Source organism: Elephantulus edwardii, unplaced genomic scaffold (genome assembly GCF_000299155.1).
Source record: "Elephantulus edwardii isolate Elephantulus edwardi_28Jun2011 unplaced genomic scaffold, EleEdw1.0 scaffold00002, whole genome shotgun sequence".
NCBI classification, from domain to species: Eukaryota; Metazoa; Chordata; class Mammalia; order Macroscelidea; family Macroscelididae; genus Elephantulus; species Elephantulus edwardii.
Window position 1 is genome coordinate 16,943,150 of NW_006399752.1, and position 25,313 is coordinate 16,968,462.

The 25,313-nt window shown below is 40.7% G+C and overlaps 2 protein-coding genes across 2 annotated transcripts in view; one reads left to right on the forward strand and one right to left on the reverse strand.

Moving 5' to 3' along the window:
- Positions 1-25,313, forward strand: part of TRAPPC3L (trafficking protein particle complex 3-like) — an 83,902-nt gene that overhangs the window by 49,958 nt on the left and 8,631 nt on the right. The window lies entirely within an intron of this gene.
- Positions 18,406-22,885, reverse strand: FAM26E (family with sequence similarity 26, member E). Its single transcript, XM_006879017.1, has 2 exons — positions 22,346-22,885; positions 18,406-18,795 (listed from the first exon to the last, which is right to left on the reverse strand). Exons 1-2 carry the CDS (start codon positions 22,883-22,885, stop codon positions 18,406-18,408), a joined length of 930 nt encoding a protein of 309 aa, XP_006879079.1.

A 25,313-nucleotide genomic window follows, 5' to 3' on the forward strand; every position in this document is an offset into this window, starting at 1 on the left:
ACTCATCTGGTCTTCGCTCATTAGTGTTCAAGCCCTCAAACCTGTTCCTGAGATGATTCTGAAATTCAGGTAGTATGAAATTAAAGTCATATTTTGGCTCCTGTGGATTCGGTTTAATTTTCCTCAGCTTCAGCTTGAACTTGCATATGAGTAGTTGGTGGTCTGTTCCACAATCAGCTCCTTGCCTAGTTTTCAAAGCTGATATTGAGCTTCTCCAGTGGTTTTTTTCAACAGATGTAATCGATCTGATTCCTACGCATACCATCAGGTGAAATCCATGTGTATAACCTACATTTATGTCTCCCTTGGAAAAGAACATCGTACTTGGAAAGGTGGAGGGTGAGCAAAGGAGAGGGAGACCCTGAATGAGATGGATTGACACAGTGACTGTGACGGTGGGCTCCAGTGTGCCCAGGGTGATGTGGAAAGCACAGGAAAGGGCAGGCTTCATTCATTGTGTTTAGGGTTTCTGTAAATCATAGTCATAGTTTACTCTCATACAACAACAAAGAGTCATGCGGCACACTGTGTTCTTTGTCTACTAACTGAAAGTTAATCAATTGGAATCTAAAAGCTTCTCCATGCGAGAAAGATTGTGCAGTTAGCTTCTTAAAGATAGGTTGTTTTTGTTGTGTACCATTGAGTTGGAATCAACCTCTCTAGCTGAGCCTTCAGCGGATTTTCAGAAGCAATAATCTCACTGGGGGACATTACCAGTTGTTCTGCCATGGAGCAGCTGGTGGCCTAGAACCACATACTTTTGGGATTGCAGTGCAGCCTCTTGTCGCTAGAGCTTGAAACTCTATGATGAAGTCTACTCTGTTCTAGAAGCCACTGTGAGTCTGAATCAAACCGATGGCAGTGGCAGTGGATTTGTTGGTTTTTTAATAGTTGTGGGGTTTTTTTGCCCTCTGCCATTTTGGTCACAGCTATTCTCCTTATTGTCTGTCATCTCACTGCCATCTAATCAGTCCCACCACACAGCACTGTTATATGAGAGAACAAATATACCCCGTAGGCCTTTCTAGAGCTGTAAATCTTTACAGAACAGACTGTCTTATCTTTCTTTGGCAAAGTAGAATTAGAATCACCAACCTTTCTATGCAGCCCATTTTTTTTTAAATTATCCTGTATCAGCATTCTTCCGTCAGTATGTATACTGTAATGGGTAACCTGGGGTTGCTGTGATGCTGAACCTTGTGCCATTGGGATGTCAAATGCCATAACAGTTACCCATGATTGACTATTTGGTGGCGCTCCCAGATTAAGGCAGTTTTGGAAACAGGAGTGGCATCCACTTCCTAAACAACATTCCTCTGAAAATTCTATGAACTTTGAGAAATGAACTTTGAGAAATGACGATAGTTATAGAAAGGCTTCAGGTCTTTTGTTCATAGGGTCACTATGAGTCATGGTCTGCTTGACAACAACCAACAACAACAACATTGGTTTACATATAAAATTGGTATACATTGTGGTTCACACTTTTCTTCATTCACATTATGTTTCATACACTCATTCCCATACATCGTGTTTTATAAAATAAATCACCGTTGAACCATGCCCACAATTACCCAGTCTTTTCAGGTCCCCACTGAATCTTTCCCATTTCCTTTACCCCCTCCCTCCACATTGTGTGACCCTGTGATTTCCCACCTCTCCATCATCAACCCTTTGCTCCCACCCCATCCTTCTTTGAACCCCAATACATGTTTTACTAGTAATTCTTCTATTTTTATAAGATTGATCCCATGCAGCATTTGCCCTTATGAGACTGTGTTAGTTCACTCAGCAAAATGCTCTCCAGTCTTTCCCAAGTTATGTAATGTTTTTTGAAATCATTCACTTATGTGCTGCATAATATCTGTCGTGTGAATGTCCCACACTTTCTCAATCAGTTATATTGTGTTCAGATACTTGGCTGTTTCCATGTTCCTGCATGCCACCCAGTTCTTCGCTCACTATACCATCAGGGGCCTTGTTCTTTAAGGCACGTAGTAACTTCTTTCTGTTGTGATATCTCTGCTCTCTAGCAGTTTTTGCTGCCTCTGTGGCTTCGATTTTACTGTGTCTTCTCTGGATACCCTTTGTCTTCTCCATCCTCCAGACTGTACCTTTCTGTCTGTGCTTCATGTGCAAGATGTTACAAAGTTCAGATCTAACTTGTCCATTCCATTGTCCTCTACAGAGCTTTCATGCAGGCCACTTCTAGGTCAAATATAGATTGATTGTCCTCATGTGGACCACTTCCAGGTCAACTATAGGCTGAGTGGCCTGGGACAATTGCCCACCAACTATGGACAGAGTAACAGGGTATTGAGACACAGAGCATAGAAATAAAAGTAAACACCTCAAAAAAGAGATTTAAATATGGAGAAACAGTCTGAGATTTCACAGATAAAGGGAATGCAATTAGCTAAAACCTTGTTCTTCCTGTCTGGATAATCAGTAACAGTAATTTATGGTTAATGCTCTAAGCTGCTTAGTTTGAAGGTTCCAGCAGCTCCCCAGGAGAAAGATAAAGTGATTTACTTCTCCAAAAATCAGCCACTGGAAACCTTTGAAAAACAATTCCGCTGTGACACATGTGGGTCAGAAGGAGCTCAATGGCAATGGGTTGTTTTTCTTTTTCACTTTTCCTGGGAACTCCACTCTTCCGTTATTTACCTTACTGGTGTTTGTTTTTGTTTGTTTGGGCCTACACTTTGGCAAATGTAAAGGCATTGGGCTCTACTTGGTATGCTAACTGTGGGTTATTGAAGGAGGATTGTCTTTATTAAGCATTTTGCAGCTAATAAGTAAGGAAACCTTTAAAAAAAAGCTCCCCTCAGGCAGCAGGCCAAATAAAACCACATTCTTGGTTGAAAATATTTCAGACCATTAGCAAGAGTGGGGCAGACATTTCTCAGAATAGTAAGTTTAGACAGAAAGTAAGGAGGGAAATAGCCAAGTTTCCTAAAAAAACAAGGAAGATGTAGTGCAGTACCAATATTTGTTGTTGTCTTATCAGTTCTGACCCACAGTGGACATACAGAACAAAGTAGGCTTCCTGATGGCATCTCCAAGGCTGCAATTTTGGGGAGAGGCACTCTGGTGGCATGCTGTTTTTGTTTTGTGACCCATGGACGACCCTCCAGAGGGTTTTCAGAAGCGGTGAGTAACAAAGGAGGAGACTGCCCATCCTTTTCCTGCAGAGCAGCTGGTGGATTGAACACATGCCTTTGAGACTGGAGCACAGTTGCTTAGCACTTGGCCACCTGAGCTCCTGTTAAGTGCTTACAAACTGCACTGCTGACTGAAAGGTTAGTAGTTTGGATCCTTTGCTGGTCTGAGAAAGAAGCTGGGCAGTTTCCTCCTTAAAGATATACAGTTTTGGAAACCCAGTGGAGGGTCTGTGAGCCAGAGTGGATTTGACAGTGGTGGATTCGGGGGACATGGAAGCGATGGACAGTTCTTTCTTTTGAGGAGCAGCTGGTGAGTTAGAACTGCTGCCTTTTCATTAGCAGTTGAGCATTTAACCTCTGTGTAGATAGGGCTCCTTTGCACAATGGTATTATATGCTTTTTCTAATTTTTTTATTAAAGAACCCATCTCAAAAGTGCTTTAGATTTCTATGGGAATTTTGCTTCTGCTATTATTTCTTTTAAAAATTTTCACCCTTTTTTTTTCTTTTGACATGCTGCTGTAGTTTTTCCACAGAATTCTACAAGGGATGCCTTGATTGTTCAGTGACTAGGAAAACCACGTAGGTAAAACTCTGCGGTCCACCAGGCCTTTCAAGTCAGAGTCATCAATTTCGCTTAGGCTGTTTCTCTCTCTTTTATTTTTTTTTCTATAGAGTTTTGTTTCTTATGTTTCTGTATTTTTCTTTGTCTTTTTTCCTGATTAGATTTAGCTTTTTTTCTCTGTAAACAGTGTACGTTTTATAAAGAATCACTTTCTCTAAAAGTCACTAAATCATGCTTGGGAAGATGGAGGGATGATGAAAGAGAGGCAGACCCTCAACCAGGTGAATTGACACAGTAACTACAAGGATGGGCTCAAGTGTGTCAGAGATTGTGAAGATGGCACAGGATAGGACAGGACTCAGATCTGTTGTTCACAGGATCACTATGAGTCGTATTGCACTTGACAGTACCTAACAACAACAAGTTTAAGCCTAAATGTAATAATGCAACTAGCGCAATACACAATATTTGAGGTGTGTTAACATAATACTACCATATACAAAGTGGGGAAGCTGTGTTTCTTTGAATATTTGTTTTTATCAGGGTTAAAATTTAAACCCCAATTTAAAAACTGCCTTCCAGTGCTTCCCCACACATATATACCCCACTTGTTGTTGTGTGTTGTCGAGCCACCCAGCCAGTTTTCAGAGGCAGTTAATCTCATAGGAGGAGATTGCCCATCCTCCCATGGAGCAGCTGGTTCCTCAAACCATGTGCCCTCGGGATTGCAGTGCAGCTTTATTGCCACTAGGCTACCAGAGCTCCTTACAGTAACTTATTTTCTGAGGAAGAGTCAGCTCTCAGAGGCAGATGCAATACGTTTTTGGTTTTTTTAAATTATGCAATTTCTGCCCCTAACTTTGTTAAACTCTTGAACTGGTGGTATGAAAAACTGGTTTTACCTGATGATCCTCTCAAAAGAACCATTCTCATTTCACTTAATTGAAGCTGAGATCACATTTCTGCAAGTGGGTAGCTTTGGGCCAAATCAGATGATGATGTGCTTTCACTCGGCCCTCTGCCTTCTGGGATGTGAATAGGCCACTCTGTGCACCCCACACAGCTCCTGAAGGTGGGTAGGAATAGAGGACAACTGCCAGTAACTGAGACTCAGATAATGGGCCAGGAAACCTGTAACAGTGCAGAGTGGGAAGGGAAGTGGGGAGTGGGAGTGGGGGTTGCTACCACTTATTTCATGCACATAAGGCTGCCAACAGCTCTACTCACTTGTTCAGCTGAGCCCAGCCCAGAATTCAGAATCCAACAAGGAAAGGAGTGTGTTAGGGATATGTCCCGTCTCTCTATCTTTTCAATATGTATGCAGAACAGGTCATTCGGGAGGCTGGCCTTCATAAGGAGGGATGCGGCATCAGAATTGGAGGAAGACTCATCAACAACTTCTTTTATGCAGATAACACAACCTTGCTTGCTGAAACTGAGGAGGACATTGGTGTGTGCTACAGAAGACCAAGGACTGTCGTCTTCAATTTGGATTGATGCTCAACAGCAAGAAAACAAAGAATCTCACCTCTGGGCCAAATGGCAGCATCATAGATGGAGAAGAGATTGAAGTTGTTAGCAATTTCAGTTTTCTCAGGTCCACAGTCAACACTTTTGGTGCCAGTGGCCAGGAAATCAAAACACAAACTGGAGAAGGAAAGTCTGCTGTCAAGGACCTCTCCAGACTGCTGAAGAGCAAAGATGTCAGTTTAGAGACTAAGGTGCTCCTGATCCAGGCCATGGTATCACAATTATCATGTATCATAATTACTTGCTATACATCAGAGAGCTGGACAATGACTAATGATAACAGAAGAACTGATGCCTTTGAGTTGTGGTGCTAGAGAAGAGTATTGAACATACTGTGGACTGCCAAGAGAACAAACAGGTCTGTCCTGGAGAGAGTGAAACTAAGTTGCTGTCTGGAGGAAACGCTTCTGAAGCTCTAGGTCACATACTTTGGGTATGTTGCCAGGAAGGACCAGTTCTTGGAGAAGGACATCATGCTTGGAAGGGTTAAAGGAGAGAAAGACCCTGGATACGATAGACTGACACATAGTCACTGGGGTAATTGGGGCAAGGTAGGCTCAGGATAGGACAGGGTTCAGAGCTATTGTGCATAGGATCACTGAGTCACAGGTGACTCAACAGCATATAACAACAGCAATGCCTTCGGAGCTCAGCTTCCAGGGAAAAGCTGCTGCTGGGTTCTCTGACTTCACTCCGGGGACCCCGTTTTCTAGTTAGGGCAACAGAGACCAGTGAGAATCAGGGCTTGTTTGCTCATCTCTGGCAAAGATGCCTTCATTTTTGAAGCATTCACGACACTGTAGAGTTAAGGTATGTATGACTGGTGTGTACTTGAAGAGTCAACAAGTGAGAATGAGGTAGTCAGAGCAGAGGTTTGAGTCAGACTACCATTATATAAGCCTTCTCGAGCCTCAGTCTTTCCAGGTGTAGAATGGGGAATTGTGGATTTGGTCTTGTCCTCAATAGGAAGCAATTTCTGTTAGCAGTAACAAATACATACAAGGCCTTTACATGTGGAACAGGAAGCTCTGGTAGTCTAGAAGTAAGAAGCTGCACTGCAACCCCAAATGCAGCTGATTCGAATCCATCAGTTGCTTCATGAGCAGTCCCTCCATAGTGATTTACTGGCCCTGAAAACCCACTGGAGGATCAGCGTACAACAACAACAAGGCTGCCAACAGCTCTGGAGGCACAGTCTACAGGGAGTTGCACTGTCAACCCAACTGAGTCTCTCTGTGCTTCTCTCATGGTTCAAATCCACCAGAGTTTAAATAGGAGAAAGATAGGCACTCTTCCTCCCCCTGTGCAGTTTAAAGCCTCTAAAAACCTGCTAATGGTCAGCTATGATGCTGTTCCAACTTGACAGCAATGAGCTACTTGGTCTTGTTTTGCTTGTTGTTTTAAGGCAGCCAACAATAATGACCCCCTTTAGGTTATTTCCCCAGTTAAAAATATTCAATATTTTGCCACTCTGTCATTTTTCTTTTTATTATGTGTTATAGAGTCTGTTTTAGCTCAAAAGGACAATACAATGAAATAGTGCCTGATCCTGTCTCATGCCCAAAATTGCTGCTGCGTTTGAGCCCATTTTTTGCAATCACTATGTCAATCTTTCAAGAGTTTTCTTCTTTTTCACTGTGACATTTTCCAGGATCTGGTCCTTTTTGAGAACATGTCTAGAGTTTGTGTGATGCAGTCTCATCACCATCCCTTCTAAAGCTCAGTCTGGTTGTATAGGACAAATTTGTTTTTTCTTCAGAAAGTTTATGGTATATTTAATATTCTTTACCAGCACCATATTCAAGTCTGTCAAGTCTTCCTTGATCGTCCTTACTTACTGTCTAGATTTTGCATGCACACATGAAAATGGAGAATTGAGACGTTAGGCATTATTGTATATGTCTCTTCCAAAACATAACTGAAGAAGGGCACTGAGTCATTGGAACTGCCCAGGCTTCTCAGAATCTAGAACAGATCTGGGATCTTTATCAGGTGTCTCAGTGCACAGAGCATATACGGAGAAACTGAATGAAAGATTTAGGAAAATCAGAGCAGACAAAGAATGCAGATTGACAATTAGCAGGATGGAAACTAGAAGCAAAGTCAAAACTAGCAATTTTTAGCATAGGAGCAGACAGGGGAGTATTCACGGTCCAGAACACCAGCTGCATCTCATTATCAACGTCTTCCTAAAGTCACTCTTCTCTTTACTACTTCAACCAACCATTGAAGCCAAACAGATTAAGTCTATATATAACAGCTTTCTTTCCTATTACTGTTTTTCGAAGCCTAACTCACAGTTTAATGATTGGAGCAATATCTATCTAATTGCTTTAATTTGTCTTCTTTTCCCAATATGTACTGAAATAAGTGAGAGCCTTTGGTCAACAGGGACTGAATTCCAAGGAAGTCACAGTACAACAAAGCACAGCATTCCAGAGAAGGCTGGCATCACACTTCATTGAATGTCAGGCCATTTTCACCCTCAGAAGCACTGTTATAAAGAGATGAAGGGCGTGGAGAAAATGCAAAAGAAAGAAAACTTGTTTACAGTGAAAAAACCTCTCTCAATATATGAGACAGAAAACTTACTAAAAGCCAAGGCAATTCATAAAATGGTTTGAGCCTTGTGACCATTTGGGAACAGAAACAAACTAATGGATAATGAAACGTAAGAAATTTATCTAAATAGATTTAACCAAGAGGCTTGATTTCCCCCACAGAGTAGCTAAGAACTGCTTTATATAAACACTCACATACTTGATTCATTCCCCTTCGTACCTCTGGGAGGACAAAAATAGAAAAAGTGCAGACATTTTCTTTTGCGGAAGAAGTGTGTGTATGTGTGTACGGGCGTGCACTCTGTGGATTTTGCAGACTGTTTGGATTTTACCCAGAAGACCATATTGACTACTTAGGGCAGGGTGCCAATATAAAGAAAAGGCACCTGGAGGGCAATTACCCTTAAACTTTTATTACTACCATATTTGTGTAACATTATTTTTTCCTTCAGTCACAGAGAAGTATCTCTCAAGGCTCAATTCTCAATAAGTTCTGCAAGTCACTGAAATAATAGCACTACCCCTTGCTTTTCATACAGAGGTCCATCCTCTCCCTGTTTGCCAACAAGTCAGAGTAATTCTGATTTTCTCTACGTGTCATGTCCCTTAAGTTGTAGTACCAAGGAGGCTCCAGCAAGAACTTTTTACTCTTCTAGGTATATCACCTCAGCAGCACTAACTTTCCATTGGAGATTCTTCATTTCATTGCTATTGCCTAACATATTTGGCTAGAAATATGAGAGATTTACTTATGCAACCACCATTAGTGTATGGGTTGAAATAGCATTTGCTTTGGAAGCATTTCATTAATACAACTACAATGATGGTTCTCAAAAGGAGATAAAAACCATGGGATAAATATCCCAGGGGACAAATCCCTGAAGGCTGCAGCAATGCCTCCATGGTCTAGGGTATAAGAGATCCCTTGAGAAGGAGAGGTGAGTCAAGCATGGAGTGTTTCTTCCTGTAGTCTAAGACTAACACTTGGTTCAGCATTCAATTGTCCTATTACTGGTGCCCCACGGCAATGACTTTCAATGTCAACCTCCTCAGAATCACTTGCTTAGCTTTCAACAACAACAAAAAAACCCTCCTGACGCACAGACTCGGCCTTTGACTAATTAAACTATACCTTCTTGGAATTAGGCTCATGGGGTTAGGAGATACTTAGATTTACCCCTTAGTCCAGGAAAGAAAGTATCTTTCAACAATTAATAACAAGTCTGCCCTCACAGGGATTGAGGACGGAATCTGTACTTCTTGGGTGGGCTGAATTCAATAACCGGTTCTGCCTAAATATGGGAGGGGGAGAGGGATTTTTAATGTAAAGCAATATATAAAGCAAATTTATTTGAATGCTAGGGGGAAAGTAGTGGACTATTTTAATGATTGCAAGACACTTTAAAAATGTTATTGGAAAATAAAAACAACTAAGCAACAAATAGAGTCAACCCTAGAAGGGGCAAAGTGTGCTGCTTTAAAAATAAGACCTAGTCTTTTTATCCAAGAACATCGTACAGAAAGGAATAAGGTAAGCCACAAGCCTGGAGAATCGATTTACAACCGGTAACTGACAAAGGACATGTCAAAATTCCTAAAAATCTGTAGGAAAATGTAAATGAGTATCCAATAGGAAAAATTAGGAAAAAGATGTGAACCAACACTTAAACAAAAATGGTCCAGAATGAAACCAGAATTGTCAGCAAAAGGTGAAAGGATGCTTCTTCTCATTAGAAATTTTTAAAAAGCCTTAAAAATGATATTCCATACTCTACCTAAAAATTAAATATTAAAATTCAAACAACTTTAAATTTAAAAGTTAGCAAATACTTAAAAGTGGAGGAATTTAATAGTATGTATGCAGATCAATGGGAATACTTCCCCATTGCTAGAGAAAGGGTACTTTAGAAATAGCAGCTTTAAAGCATCATTCTGAGAAAGGTAGAAGGTCAGAGAAAAAGATAGAGACCCTCAACAGATGGGTTGGCTCAGTGACTATCACAGTGGACTTGAACATGACAGAGATCATGAACAGGGCACAGGATAGAGTAAGGTTCAGGTTGATTGTTCAGAGAGTCCTTATGAGTCATGATCAACTTGATGACACCTAACAACAGCAACAATGAAGTTACATGTAATGATAGAACAATGAATTAGGAATGCCTAAGAGAACCGGTGCCTTCTGTGTGCTCTTGAAGAATACTGTATATACTATCCATAGACAACAAACAAACAAACAAAAATCAAATCAAATCTTTTTGAAGAAGTGTAGTCAGAATATTCCTTAGCAGTGAGGATGGTGAGATCCCATCCTACATCCTTTGGGCGTGTTTTCAAGAGTGGCCAGTCCCTGTAGAAAGACATCATGCTTGGTAATTGTTGTTGTTATTAGGTGCCATCAAGTCAAGTGTGACGTATAGCAATTCTATGAACAATAGATCTGAACCCTGCCCTATCCTGTGCCATCTTCCCACTTACTGACACATTAAATCCCATTGTAGCAGCCACTATGTCGATCCACCTGGTTGAGGGTCTTCCTCTCCTTCGATGACCCTTCACCCTTCCCAGCATCATGTCCCTTTCCAAGGAAATGTATGTCAGGTGATGCCTCATCATTACTGCCTCCAAAAAGCACTCTGGCTGCACCCTCTCCAGGATATATTTGTTTCTTCTTTTGGCAATTCATGGGCTGTCCACCACAGCTCAAAGACATCAATTCTTCTTTTATCTCTATTCATTGCCAGCTTTCAGATGTATAACAACTGAAAATGGTAAATTGTAAAAAATGAAATGAAACACGTAAACATTGACATTCTAGGCATTAGTGAGATGAGATCGACCAGCTTTGTCCATTTGAATCAGATAATCATATGGTGTATTATGCTGGGAAAGAAAAAAATGGTGTTGCATTCATAGTCTAAATGTCAATTTCAAATTCTATCCTGAAATGCAATGTTGTGAGTGATAAGACATTATCCATGCTATGCTTGGTTCATCATTCATTCTTCTAAGTGGCATAGCACTGGTCTGTGGTTGCTGTGAAGCTGAAAACTGTGACACTGCTTTGTCAAATGTGAGAATGGTTACCCATGGTGGACAGTGTTTGATGAAGCTCTCTGATTAAAACAAGCTTGGAAGCAAGTGTGGCTTCCACTTCCTAAATAGATTGTCTCCAGAAACTCTATGAACTTGGAGAAATGATGAAAGTTATACATGTGTTCAGGTCTTTTGTTCATAGTGTCACTATGAATCGTCTACGACTCGATGGCACATAACAACAACAGCATGCTTGGTTGGTGAAAAAGAGAAAGGCCCTAAAGAAGATGGATTAAAGATCCAGTGGGAATCTGAAAAGATGGGGTAATTGGAGGCATAGATCAATGGTAATTAATTTTATAAGATATAATGTATGGGAATGATCATATGAAATACACTGTGAATGAAAAAAAAGTAAAATTTAAAATAGATACATTAAAATATATGCATTTTAAATGTTAAAAATAAGATGTATTAGCATAATGGCTTCAAGCATATAGGTTAAAACAGTACAGATCATGAGGACTGTGCAGATTGTTTTAGTACATGTTGTGCATATGCCAGAACCGTGATGGTGCCTTATAGCAGCAACAACAAAGGTGCAGATGATGATACTATACTCAATGCTTTAGCAAGTAGGCTTGCTCTTAGATACAAACCATACAGTAGAGCTTCTCCAATTTGAATGGACTTCAGTTTTAGAGTATGCTTTCGGTCTCTGGATATTGTTAAAATGCAGGTCTTGACTCAGTAGATCTGAGGAGAGACACAAGGGGTTGCATTTCCTGACCTGCCTCCCCCGCAGAGCCTGCACTGTGCTTCCTTAGTCCAGGTTCTCAATGTGCTAGCCCTGCAGCAGTATCACCTGACCACGGCTTAGAAAGGCAAATTCTCTTGTCTCAGTCCAGATCTACTGAATCAGGCATTCAAGGGGTGGAGTGCAGCAATTTACTTTTTAACAAGTCCCGCAGGTGGTTCTGAAGCAAGCTAAAATTTGAGAACCCTTCCTCTAGTGTGTCTCAAATTTAAGGGGTGTAGGAACCACTTGAAATCTTGCAAAGCAGAAGACTTGGTTAGCTAGGCCTGGGGTGAGATATAAGATTCTGTACATCTATCAAGTTCAGAAGGAGCCTGTCCTTACAGACATTATGCTGGGAAAGGTAGAAGGCCAGTGAAAGAAAGGATGACCCTCAATGAGATGGACTGACCCAGTGAATAAATACAGCAATGAGTGCATAACAGAGTTTATGAAGATGGTGCAGGACAGGCGAAGGTTCAGATCTGTAGTTCATAGGGTCACTGAGTTGTAATCGACTTGATGGTACTTAACAACACGCTTAGAAAGGTGGAAGGTCAATGAAAGGGAAGATCCTCAACCAGATGGACTGACACATTGACTGCAGTAATCGGCTCAAGAATGACAGAGATGAGTATGGCACAGGATGGGACAGGGTTCAGATCTGTCGATCCACAGGTCCCTAGGAGCTTACTTAACTCACCAAGTTCAAAGATGATGTTCATGATTTGAAGCCAACATTCCGAAGATGCAAAGATGCTCTTGTTTCTGATTTACTCAAAGTCAACTCCTACTCCACTTTCCCCTGAGTATTAGTAACCAATTGTAGAATTTCCTGCATTACTTTTACCAGTAATATATTTATTTTTTAAAAAAATAATTTACTCCACAGAACACATTCCCTTTCAACAAAATTTAAACAGATAAAATTTAAAAAATTGAATGTCAGGTTTTGTTGGTGCTATTTGGGAAAGCTACCTATTCTACCTATCAAATCATGCAACAGAGGATGAAGTATTAAATGAGAAAAAACTCACTCCCAGAGAGACTCTTTGTGTAACTCAATGTATAAATCCAATTTACCACTTATCTTTTTTTTTTTATAAATTCTGTTTTTCATTTATTGCTGTCTGTGTTACCTATTGCTACACATTGCTACAAAAGATAATGGCTTGAAAGAACATCATGTTTATGGTTTTCTGGGTCAGGAATTCAGACAGGCCATAGTAGGGACCTATCTATAAGGTCTGCCCTCTCAGGTCAGAGTCTCAAATGTCTAGAGATGGATGAGGAGGCTTGATTATAACCATATGTCTGAGTTTTCTGTTTTATTTGGTGGATATCTCTTTGGTTTTTCTCCATGTCATGCCTGATAGCACTGGACTGCTTCTTCACTCACATGTCTGAAACAGTTGGAAAGGTTTGAGATTACTTTTTATTCCTCTCTTTTCCACCTCGGGTAGCGTAGGCCTCTCAGCAGCATGGCAGCATCAGGGTCAATGTACTTCTTACATGATGTCTGACTCCCACTTGATTTCGCATTGGACAAGAAACCAAGGTGTAAATTGCAACACTTTTTACTATACAGCTTCACTTCCACTATTATCTATGGGTTAAGACCAGATTCAAGCAGGGGAGAATGAGACTGTCGGCTAGATCCTCTAATCATGTTTAATTTACCACTGTTAGACTTTATTAAGGTGAGACAGAAAAGCACCAAAGATGCATGGGAGATGTTTTCACTAAAGCAACCTATGTGAATAAAATAAGCTTAAACTGTAAAGTCTCTTTTGAAAGCTCATACCACCTCAAGAGCAGGCATTATTAGCATCTTTTCCTAAATCTGCACTCAGTGACAGCACCTTGGTAGTATAAAATTGCCCCATGTAAATTAGAAAATGCTTCAGACAATATCACACCCACTGCAATTCTCCACTCCATAGTGCTCTTCTATGGTTATCCCTTGAGATCACTTCAGGCATTGTTGTTGTTAGGTGACACCTAGTGGAGTACGACTCACAGTGACCCTGTGAACAAAAGATCTGAACCCTGCTCTATCTTGTGCCATCCTCATACTTCGTAACACACGAGAACCCATTGCAGCAGTCACTGTCAATACACCAGGTTGAGGGTCTTGCTCTCCTTCACTGACCTTCCACCTTTCCTAGCATCCTGTCCTTCTTTGAGGAATAGTCCTTCCTAGCAACATGCCAAAGTATGTGAGGTAAAGCCTCATCATTCTTACCTCCAAAGAGAACTCTGGCTGTACCCTTTCCAAGACATGTATGTTTTTTCTCTTGGCTGTCCATGGGATGTTCAGTGTTCTTCTTCAACACCACAGCTCAAAGGCGTGCATTCTTTTTCTGTTATCCTTATTCTCTGTCCAGCTCTCAGATGCGTAGAAAGTGATTGGAAAGAATGTGGCCTAAGATCAGGTATTAAGAATTTTACAACTCTTCAGGTGTCTCCACAGTAAGGACCCTTGCCAATGTGATATTTTCCACGCAATCTGTCATTTAGATATCTTCGATTTTTCTTAATGATTTTGGAGTATCAAGATAGGTTTAGGTACTGCTTACAAAGAAAGTTGATTATCCTTGGCTTTAACAACCAAGGAAAAAAGAGAGAGAAATACTAGAAACTGAGACACTTGCCTTATAAAAATCAGAACCATCAATGGTAGAATAAGTAGTTGAAATTCCTGATGAAAAGAGGTGGCAGTTTTCTGCCTTCTGGTGACCTGGGTTCTTGACACTCACTTTTAGAACAAACCACTGAATCATCAGGCTTTGAAATACCTAATCAGTGATAAAATAATTTTCTTATTTAATGTTCCCTTTCGGTGGTATTTCAAAGATCCCAAGCAGGAAACCACACACCTTCTAAAACATTATTTAAGACACATATGCATTTTACAATGTATTACTTAAAGATACATTATATAGAATTATGTAATGATGTGTCTGCAATGCCTGATTTTTGTTAAGTGTTGGACTGCTAACAAAAAGATTGAGAGTTTGAATCCACCAGGTGCTCCACTGGAGAAAGATGAGAGTCTGATATGGTTTATATCCTTGAAACCTGACAAGGTTCCACCTTGTCCTATAGGGGCATTGGTGATTCTGAATTTACTTTATAGTAATGTGTTTGGTTTGGTTTGCTGAATATATTTCTGCCCATTTTAACGTTAGATACATCTTAAACTTACAGAATTCACTGGTTGGTGCTGAACACACACATACACACACACACACACACACACACACACACACACACACACACACACACAGAACAAACCGGGGAAAGGAGAATCACATATATCTGCACATTCTTTTTTCATTAAAAAAAATTTGAAAGACTTTTTCAGAGACAACATGATCTCATGGAGGGCCTTTTGTATTTAAAAAGGCCAGGCCCTTGTCTGCAGTTTGGAGACTGATGAGTGAAGAGGTTGGACTCTGAAAGGTGGGCTCTCTTATTTTGGTTGAGGGTTGATGTGGAATGTTTGGTTGGTTTTTCTGTTTGTCTGTTTGTTTGTTTTTTTAATTTAAGCCTCTTGTTTAAAGTCAACATGACCTTGTGGAGGGCCTAGTGTTATTTTACTTTGTAGGAACATTCTTCTAAGTGGTATAACACTGGTCTGTCAATTTGCTGTACTAAGGTAACCTGAGGTGCTGTAATGCTAAACCCTGTACTATTGGTATGTCAAATACCATCATGGTTACCCATGGTGGACAGTGTTTGGTGAAGCTCCCAGATTAAGACAGGTTCAGAATCGGAAGTGGCATCCACTTCCTAAACAACATGCCTCTGGAAACTACATGAACTTAGAGAAATGACAATAGTTATAGAAAGGGTTTGGGTTCTTTTGTTTATAGGTTCGCTATGAGTTGTGCTCAACTCAATGGAAATCAACAACAAGGTGTAATATGCCATGGATTTTTAATTATGACTCATATTCCTTGTATGGAAAATCATCTTACTCTTTTCAAAGTGCATCCTCCAAGCTTTTCTTTTATGAAGCAGAGTGGTATGATAAGGACTAGGTCCAGGATTGCTACTCCCCACATCTGTTGCTCTTTGGGGTTAGAGGCCAGATACTGACAAAGGAGTCAGCCTGATATGCTTCAATTTTAGACTAACAGGGCTGTTGTCCCAGTCATTCTCCAGAATTCTGATTTCAGTTTGCCTATCTCCCTTTTGTTGTGGTACGACTAACTGCCTGTGAAGCCTTACTCTTGGGTCTCTGTAGGTGCCTGGTCTAGAATTCCCTGAGAAACAGTCTCTGCCTAGTCCTTGAGTACCACAAACATTTCAGCTCTCCATTATTAGCCAAAAGGTTGGTGTGTTCGACTCACCCAGAGAGACAAACCAGGAGATGGTTAGGTAATCTGCTCCTGAAAGATCGTTGCCTTGACGATCTCATTTGCTTGGAAAGACTGGATGGTAACTGACAATGACAGCCATGGGACAACTCATAGCCAACAACTGACATCCTAGAGCTCCCAGATGACTAGAATTTTACATGAAGCCAGATCTTTTTTAAGATACCCTGATTACCAGTTTCTCCTGAAAGCATTACATTCATTTGTATAATGATTGCCTGTCTCAGGCTCTACTTTTTTAATCCAACTTAGACACAACTACCCATACTTCTAAATTCTCCCCTTAAAAAACCAGTTTCTCTTTCTTCCTCTGGATGCCGACTTTAGTCAAGACTAGGCATCTATTCATACCCCCATTCTTCAAGCCTGTCCATGCTCCATGCTGGATTTCTTTGGCCAGTTTTGATCCTGAGGGGAGGTACTGTCCTGAATGAAGTTACCACTAGGAGTCAGAGAAGGAGGAAGAACTCCTTGGTCACTCTCGAAGAAGCGACAAGAAGCTGCACTGTAGCTTGTCACCAGCCAGCTTGGATGTTTTTGAATGGGGTAGCATAGTTATCAGTGCATATTTCCCAACTTACACATCTGGGTAAATAAAAGAAACCCATAGCTGACTATTGAATTCTCAGCTGCTAAACTAATTCTATGTAACTGTTTCTTCCATCTCTCGCTCTTCCCAAGAAAAGTAGTGAACACTGGCTCTTTCTCACGCACCTTCTCCCAGTTTTGCACATTTAAGACAGGGTTGCTCTCAGTCAGGAAGGGTTATATCAAAGTCAAGTCTTTGTTGACTTTTATTTTCTTTCCTCCTGATACTTCTACTTCTTTTTCTTTTTGGCACACACACACACACACACACACACACACACACACACAGAGAGAGAGAGAGAGAGGCATGCACACACACATGCAGGGTCCTGACCTCCAAGTTCTCAATAAAAAGTTCTGGATCTCATACCTGTGGGGTCGAGTTTGAAATCAGATTTTGTGGTAATTAAGAACTAATCTCTAGACTTCTCAAACTAGGGGACAAGGGTTCCAGAAATATAAAATGTGAACCACAACATAATACTTGGTGCCTCTTCTTTAAGGTTCTCTGGCATCCAGAAACTTGAGAAGATTTTATTACACACACACAAACAGGGGGAACTCCAATGACTTGGTCATAAGAAGTTGCACTACCAACCCTTTGAATGTGCCAAAGGAACGCAGTTGGAATCCACCACTTGCTGTGCAGTAGAAAGACAGGCAGTCTCCTCTAGTGTGATTTACCACCTCTGAAAACTCACTGGAGAGTCAGCTTTAAGTCAATTTCAACTTGATGCTACATAACAATGAGATATATATAAAGTATGTTATATATATGGACTGTTTATACACATATATAACATGTGTAAACACATATGCATATAAACTAACAAGGATATATTACATAGTAAAATGTAAAGCCTGCCTAATTTCTGACAAAATTGAAACTATAAAAACATTTTGCTCCAGCACTGCATTGGGGCCAATTTACCATCAGATACACTTACAGGTACCACAGTTCCCCTGTATCTCATGATGCTATTACAGGCTCATGAAAGGATTTAGAATACAAAAGGAATAAAATTTTGGTTTGAGGAAACATTTTAATATTTGACATCAATATGTACTTCTTATATCAGGGTGGTCATAAATAATGTATTATTTTTTTTTAAATGTAGGAGGTAAGAGTTCTGGTGGCCTATGAAGTCACAATGTGGTCTCACCTCCAGGCCATACCCAGTGGAAAGGAGTGAACACTCTACATTTTAGGCATCATCTCTTTTCAACTGGTTGTTTTTCTGAGAATTGGAGTATTCAAATTCTGAAAGAATGCATTTGAAATGGTAGAATGTCATACTTACTTCAAAAGGCAGTAATAAAGATATGCAGGACGAGGAGGCCTGCTAGTCACACCTGAGATCCCACTGTGAACAGCAGTCTGTGCTAAGAATACCTTCTTCATTCACAAGGCACGGCTTGCTTTCCGATGCCATATTTGCATATTTGCAGAGAACAGCCATCCCCTTGTATGTATGTATCTCCCTGTCTTGGAATTTAAAATTGAAGTCTGAGAACTTGAAGGGGATTTGGGGAACATTGAGGCCAACCTCCAAGCAACCATGTAAGAGCACCTTCGTCAGCATCCTTTCTTTACTCAGCTCAGCTTGAGCACATCTGATACGATTTGCACTTGAGAGCTTCAAAGCTGCTTCCTTGATGGCACTGTCTTGTAAAGAAACGTTCAAAGTATGAAACCATAGAGATACACAGGTTGTTGAGGAAGAGGAGGATCTCAGACGCGTATACCACGCACATGCCTTGAATCGGTGCTGGGGGATGAGCTACACATGTTGAGCGGTACCCACAAGGACCATGGTGGTCTCATTTTCCTCAGGTGTGAGATCCACGCCATCCTCCACCACCTTGTGGAGGGTACTGTAGTGCTGTAGGGTTTGGTGGAAAGCATAGAGCTCTGATGCAGCCTCCCAGGCCGCAAAGCTGGGCAGGGAGATCAATTCTGGTCTCTTGTTTTCAAAAAAACATGTTAGGTTCCTCTCACTCAGCTTATTGGCATAGTCCAGGAATGTGTTTTCCATCTGCTCTTTCTCTTTTTGAACGTATGTCTTCCAAAAACTCATCTGAAGGTAGCTAACTTTAGACCGGCAGCGACCATAGCAAGTGGACACAAGAGAGAAGAAAGATGCGGAACAAATCAGGCACCATCCTAGAATCTTAGAAAGAAAGAAACGTTGAAGACATGGAGAATCAAAGCCACTTTTCAGGTATTTAACAGAGTGTTATTAAGGATTAATACGGTACACATTCACTGATTGCCACACCTCATTGGAAGAATTAATCTTTATTTTTAAGCAACATTTTTGACCTGTCAAAGTTTACCTAATCTCTATTCCCTTACCCATAATCATTGGTCTTCAAATCAATAAAAAGAAAATAGGTAAAGGAAACAAGAATCCCAGAACTGTATAAACCAAGTCTTCATATAGTATTAGTTATTAGAGGGGAGATTCTAAATTTGCTTGAATGATCAATTCCTTAATCAGATGTTTTCAGACATTGATGAAAGTATATACCTCCTAGGAGTCCTAGTTCCTTTGTATTACTTTGTTTAAAATGTTACATTTAGTTAGGTTTTACCTGAAAGAAATATCAGTACTTATTTTCAGTAGCAAAAGCCAGACATTCAGGAAACTGAAGTTAGAAGTATTTAAATCCTGCCTAAAATCTACAGAAAGAAATTAGAGTCATTCTAAATTTTGAGAGTTAATAGGGGAAAAAAAACTCTGAAAACAAACTTCTCTTTCATTCCATACTAGGGTTTTTTGTTAACTGTTTTGGACTTTTGTTTGTTTATTGACTTGCAAAAGTATTAGGCTACATATGGAAACTTTTTGTCTAACTGTATTTTTCACAACTGGAATAATTGTCAAATTTTCACAATTTAAAATTTGCCAAAATGTCTCTTGACATTTGAATTAAATGATTCATTATTTCTCTGTATGTAAGTCTGTTTGAAAAATAAAAACAATAGCATGTGAATGAACCGGTTTTCTCAGATAAGAATATTTTCTCTGACGGGGTTGACACTCTAGGGTGCTATGATCATCTGTAGTGACAGGACAGCAGACTACTCTGGATTCAAGCTCTGCTGCCCTGTCGGGTCTGACTCATGGAAACTGTCTGGAGTGGGCTGGCACACCACAGATTTCCAACGACTTTTCATCTCATCAGCTTTTTCTTCCTAGGAACAGCTGGGTGGATTTGACCAAGTAGCATGCCATTTAGTAGCCAGGTGATCCCAAATTTCCCTCTAATATAATGGCCTCTGTGCCTTGGTTTCCTCAGTTGTAAAATACAAAATTCCCCAACAAAACTCAATGAGGCTATAGATCACACGGGAGGGATACTGGCCATCCTTATGTCTGGGAGACACTGATGGATTTGAACCACGAGAGAAGCTCTAACTTTGGGTTATAGAATCCACCCATTTCTGAGGACAATTATGAGGATTTGGTGAAATGATGTATACGAAGTGCTTAGGAGAGTACTAGACGCACATTTGCCTTCCATAACTGCTCGAGATAATCACATGCTGTTATTTGGAGCTCTGGTGGCCTAGTGGCAAGGAGCTGCACTGGCAACCCAAAGGCAGTTGGCTCACATCCACCAGCTGCTCCAAGAGATAAAGATGGACAATCTCCTTCCATGCAATTTACAGCCACTGAAAACCTGCTGGTGAGTCAGCAATGAGTTGGTTTAGACAACACTATAGGTCAAGAGCTTTATGTCCTCTGTCTCTAAACCTTATAACAACCCTGGAAAGGAACTGTCATTGACCCCAATTACAAGGAAACTAAGGTTCTCAGAGGGAGCTCTGGTGGCCTAGTGGCAAAAAACTGTGCTGTGATCCATGAGGCACATAGTTCAACTCCACCAGGTGCTCTGTGGAAGAAGGATGAGCAATCTCCTCCTGTGCGGTTAACTGCCTCTAAAAACCCACCAGAGGGTCAGCTATGGGTTGGTTCTGACATATGGTACACAACAACAACAAGGTTCTCAAAAGTCAACCACTAGCTCTAAATCTCTTAAGCTGCTAAGTAGTAGAGTCAGTATTCAAACTCAAGACTCACCAGCATTAAGGCCAGGCTCTTGCCACTATTACACTTTACCTTCCCTTAAGAATAGAGAGTCATTCAGCTGGGTTTCTTGTTTCTCTGTCCCACGGATGGAAGAATGGATGAATATACTTTTTCCACCTCCACCTCCACCACCCACATCCCAATTATATGCCTGCACGGACCTCCTGCCTATCAGAACCTCTGAGGTCAGCACCTGCTTTATGTACTGCTCGCCTTGTCTGCATACCTCACCCACCCTCCCCACAGGAATCAGCCTCAGGTCCTGCCCCTTGTCATTATACTGAAAAGTAAACAGGTAAGTGTGTTGAGCTAAGCTCTGACAGAATGAGCATATTCTTAACACCTGTGTTTGGAGAAGAACCACTCATATAGTGATAAGTGTCTGAGCTTGGCACTGACTAAATGGAGCCTGGTGCCCGAGGGCATCAATCATCAGTCATTTATTGTGTCATACTGTTCCTAATTAATACCTTCCTACAACAAAAGATGAAAGACATTGTGGAGTCTCAAATGCTTAACCTAAGATATCTTTTATGCTTTAAAGAAAAGATTTCTTTTGGGGGAATATTTTTACTTCATAGCTTATCAAAATAATACAACCAGCTTTGGAAGGTATGGTTTTAAAAGTAAACTTTGCCTTGATCTGTTATAAAGGCAAATCCTTGCTGGAAAAACAAGTAAAAGTATACTACATTCAGTGGATTTACTCTGAAATAAATAGCATTTCTGACAAACTGAGGAGCTATTTATCTGCTCTGATGACTTCTTTTGGTTTGAGGAGTGCAATTCCTACTTGTCACAGATAGGAAGTCAGCCTTCTCCTCAGGCCATGGCCAGGCTGCACATCTGGATTTGTTCTCACCGACCTGGAGGGATGACAAGCTATTTCCCTGCATCAGTTAGGTAAAGCTCCTATTTCCTTCTGTTAAATAAAACAATGCCCCAAATCTCAAGCTCCCAAAGTAATGTAAGAACTTCTGTACAATACAAAGAGCATGAGACGTTATCTCCCTGGAGAATATAATTACTTTCCACTGAAGGATGTTTAAAGACTGCTGACTCCTACTTTATATGGTGAATTTTTCTCAGTCTTGAAAATATGTCTGCATAGAGACACCAGCTGTGGGAAATCATTCCAGAAAATCTCGATTATACCATATGCAACTTCAAAAAGTATTCACTCAATTGGTTCAGGTAGCTGAGTAATATGCATATATGCTTTTCTGGGAAACCGGTTTAAAATTAAATAATTGACAGAGGGGAAGTAATTTCTAGTTGCAGCTTTGCCATTAACACTCCCTTTGTGCCTTAGTGTCTTGCATTATTTACAAAGTCAAGCTAGGCAGATTGTCTTAAAGTACTTGGATATTTACACACGCACAACCCAAAAGATATTTACTTATCGAAAATGGAAGAGATATAGTCTAATCAGCAATTTCATCATCTATTCCAAACTGTAAAAAGCTTTTCCTGAGATTGTCTTATTGCTGCATTAGGTTCCCATTTCCATTTAGCTTCAAAATGTTCTGGCAAGGTTCTCACACAGCCCTGGCTGAGAGCAGGAAAAGATAATGAGCTTCCCAGCTCTTGTTTGGGAAACAAAAGCAAATTTGTCCTTTCTTACCTGAGACTGAGCCTGAAGTGACATCTTCAGCTCTTCATTGTCCTCCGGTGTCATGCTGGTTTTGCCACAAGATACTTTAGGAAGTTCTTCCCAGCACTCTTTGGGCTTACCCTTGCAAATCAGGTCCAGGAGTCTGGAACTTTTGGTCCCACTCATGGCACATTCATAAAAAGTCCCATTGAGCAAAGCTACCGAAAGCCACATCATTGGAGCTACCAGTGAGCTCAGGGTAATCTGACCGAGTACATAGAAGAAGCGGCCGACCTGGCCTCTGGGACAGATTTTCCTGGGGTTCACACAGCAGCCTGTGAAAAGCCTCCACGACCTGTTGTTCAAAAAGAATCCCAGGATCAGTAACACCCAGGCGGGAGCAAAAAGGAAAACAGACCCATAGGCTGTATTCTCAGTGGTGCAGGGGCACTTAAAAGCCACCAGCGAGAAGAGCCGCTCCCCTCCCACTGTCAGCAGAGCCATGAAGCTGTAGCCTATAGCAGTTTTCTGGTTAAGGAAGAATTTTAAAAGCCCCTGAAAAGCATCCATGTTGGACATCCTCAGAGAAAGAAAATCTTTGCGCTTGATCTGTAGAGCGGCTGTGGCAGCAGCCGAGGGTGGAGCTGGTTCTTTCTTCATAGAAACAACAGTCCTCCTTCTCAGGCTGAATTCAGCCAGATAAGGAAACAATGTCATCTCCTAGGAATGAACGTTTCCCAACCACGTTCAGAGAATGCCTCCTACTGGTGGGCATTGGGCTGGGAGGCTGCTGCCTACACCCGGAGAAACAGAGTAAAAGCAAAGAAAAAGAACACAACACTCATGTTTGTATTCTTTCCATGCAGCTTGAATAAAAAAAAAAAAAATAAATAAAATAAAAAAAGAAAGAAAAAAATTTCTCACTGAGACAAATAATAATAGTCTCGGAATTTTCTGGCTGAAGGAATCAACATTAGCTGAAATGGGTGCTTGCCAGTTGACAGGGGGCCAAGTCAAATTACCAAGTTTCATGACTTCCCCCTCTATGTTCTTGCCTTAACATTTGGAAGACTAAGACTGGTTTTATATCTTCTTAAACTACTTCTTCCTTGAGCTTGCCACCAAATTTTAGGATTTGGCCTTTTTGAAATTTATATGGAAAAGTATTAGAGATTGAATTTCGAGGAAAGACAAACTTTCTCATTTCTTCCTCTGCATACCACCCCCCCACCCCCAAAAATAAGGAACAATGGTGGCCTAGTTGGTAAGGACCTGTGCTGCTAACCTTAAGGCAGGTGGATCAAATGCACCAGCTGCTCCATGGGGGATAAAATGGATAATACACTGTAGTGTGACTTAAAAACCTCTGAAAACCCACTGAAAGTTTAGCTACGAGTTGGTTCCAACTGGAGGGCATGTAACAACTACAGTCTCACTGAAATCTCTTCATTGGTATCCTTAGGCTTTGCAACCCACCTTAACCTTCTGTCCTCCTGCCAATACCAACAAGATGCCTCTAAAGCAAAAATCCAGCATTAGCTCCAAACACATAAAGGGATCCCCTCTGTTTCTGAGAGACCTCTCTCCCTCTTCCACACCTCATCATGGGATTTCCCATGTTGTCTGTCTTCTGCCTAGAATGATCCCTCTCCATCCACTTGGCAAACCCTTGCTCAATATTCATAAAATTTCTTTCTCTGTGAATATTTCTCGGAACTGTCCTCTAAAATTTTTATAATTGTTTTCTAACATATAACATTGTACTTGCAGGACTTTACGCATTATTACAGTTATTTGCTTTAATGTTTGTAGCCCATCTTTCGGTATGACCTCATGTTGTGTGCCATTGAGTTGATTCCAAGCCACAGGGACTCAACAGGGCAAAGCAGAACTACCTCAGAGTGTTTCCAAGACTACGTTTTTATAAATGCTGATTCCCACATCTTTCTCCTGCAGTGTGCAGGTTTGAACTACTGACCTCTTAGCTAGCAGCTGAGAGTTCAACTATTGGACTTATGGCTCCTTGTACGCTCTTATAAAATAGGAACTACATTTTGTATCCAGGACTTGATCATGGTGTCAAACGTAGATTGGATGGATGCTCACCTAGTAAATTGTTTTTAAACAGAACTTGAACTTCCCTTGTATTGCCAGGCGTTGTGCTCGCAGACAATGCCAGTACCAGTTGAGTGACTGAATGGTGAACTACAGTATTTCTAATTTATGTCGTTTGAGAAAAATTTTATCCATTTCTCTCTTGCATTATTCTTAATTTAAAACTAAATTAATAAAAACACTTGAAAATTGGCAAATTTTCATTAGTCAAATTCAAGTCTATGTGCTTTGTGAAAAAAAAAATTTCCTTAGACTATGATGCAAAAAGATTAACTTATAGTATGAACTTGGCCATATACCATTTTACTTTCCTGAATCCTAGTTTACTCATTTGCAAAACTAAGATTGTGAAAGAGATAGCACTATGATTTCTACACTTCAAACATAGGAAAGCAGTAGGATCTATTTGAAAAACGACTTTATCCCACATTTAGGTGCTTCCCACCATTGTCAATTGTCCCTTTGCAGAGATCTGTCTTCCTTCAGAACATGAGTTTCACCATCTCCTCCAACATCCGTAGGCTCAACATGCCACTGGCATATTTTCTAATCGACTTCTCTTGCAAGAGATGTGCCCTTTGCCTCTTCTGAGAATTCAGGAAGATATACTTTGCCAGGTTCTGTGTGACGCCCATGCTGGGATGTTTATAATGGATGATATTTTAAATTCCTCTCCTCTTAGAGGATATTTTGGGGGGCGAGCGCAGAATATCTGAACATAACATCTTAGCCTTCTGTTTTACACCCAGATCATCTCCATGGAACACTTGGTCCTCAGGATACTTCCTGGAAATAAGAGAAACATTTTTATTTCAGCAAAATCACATGGTCAATAAACTGTAAATGTCATTTTAAACCCAGGCATTCGGACTACACTTTCCCT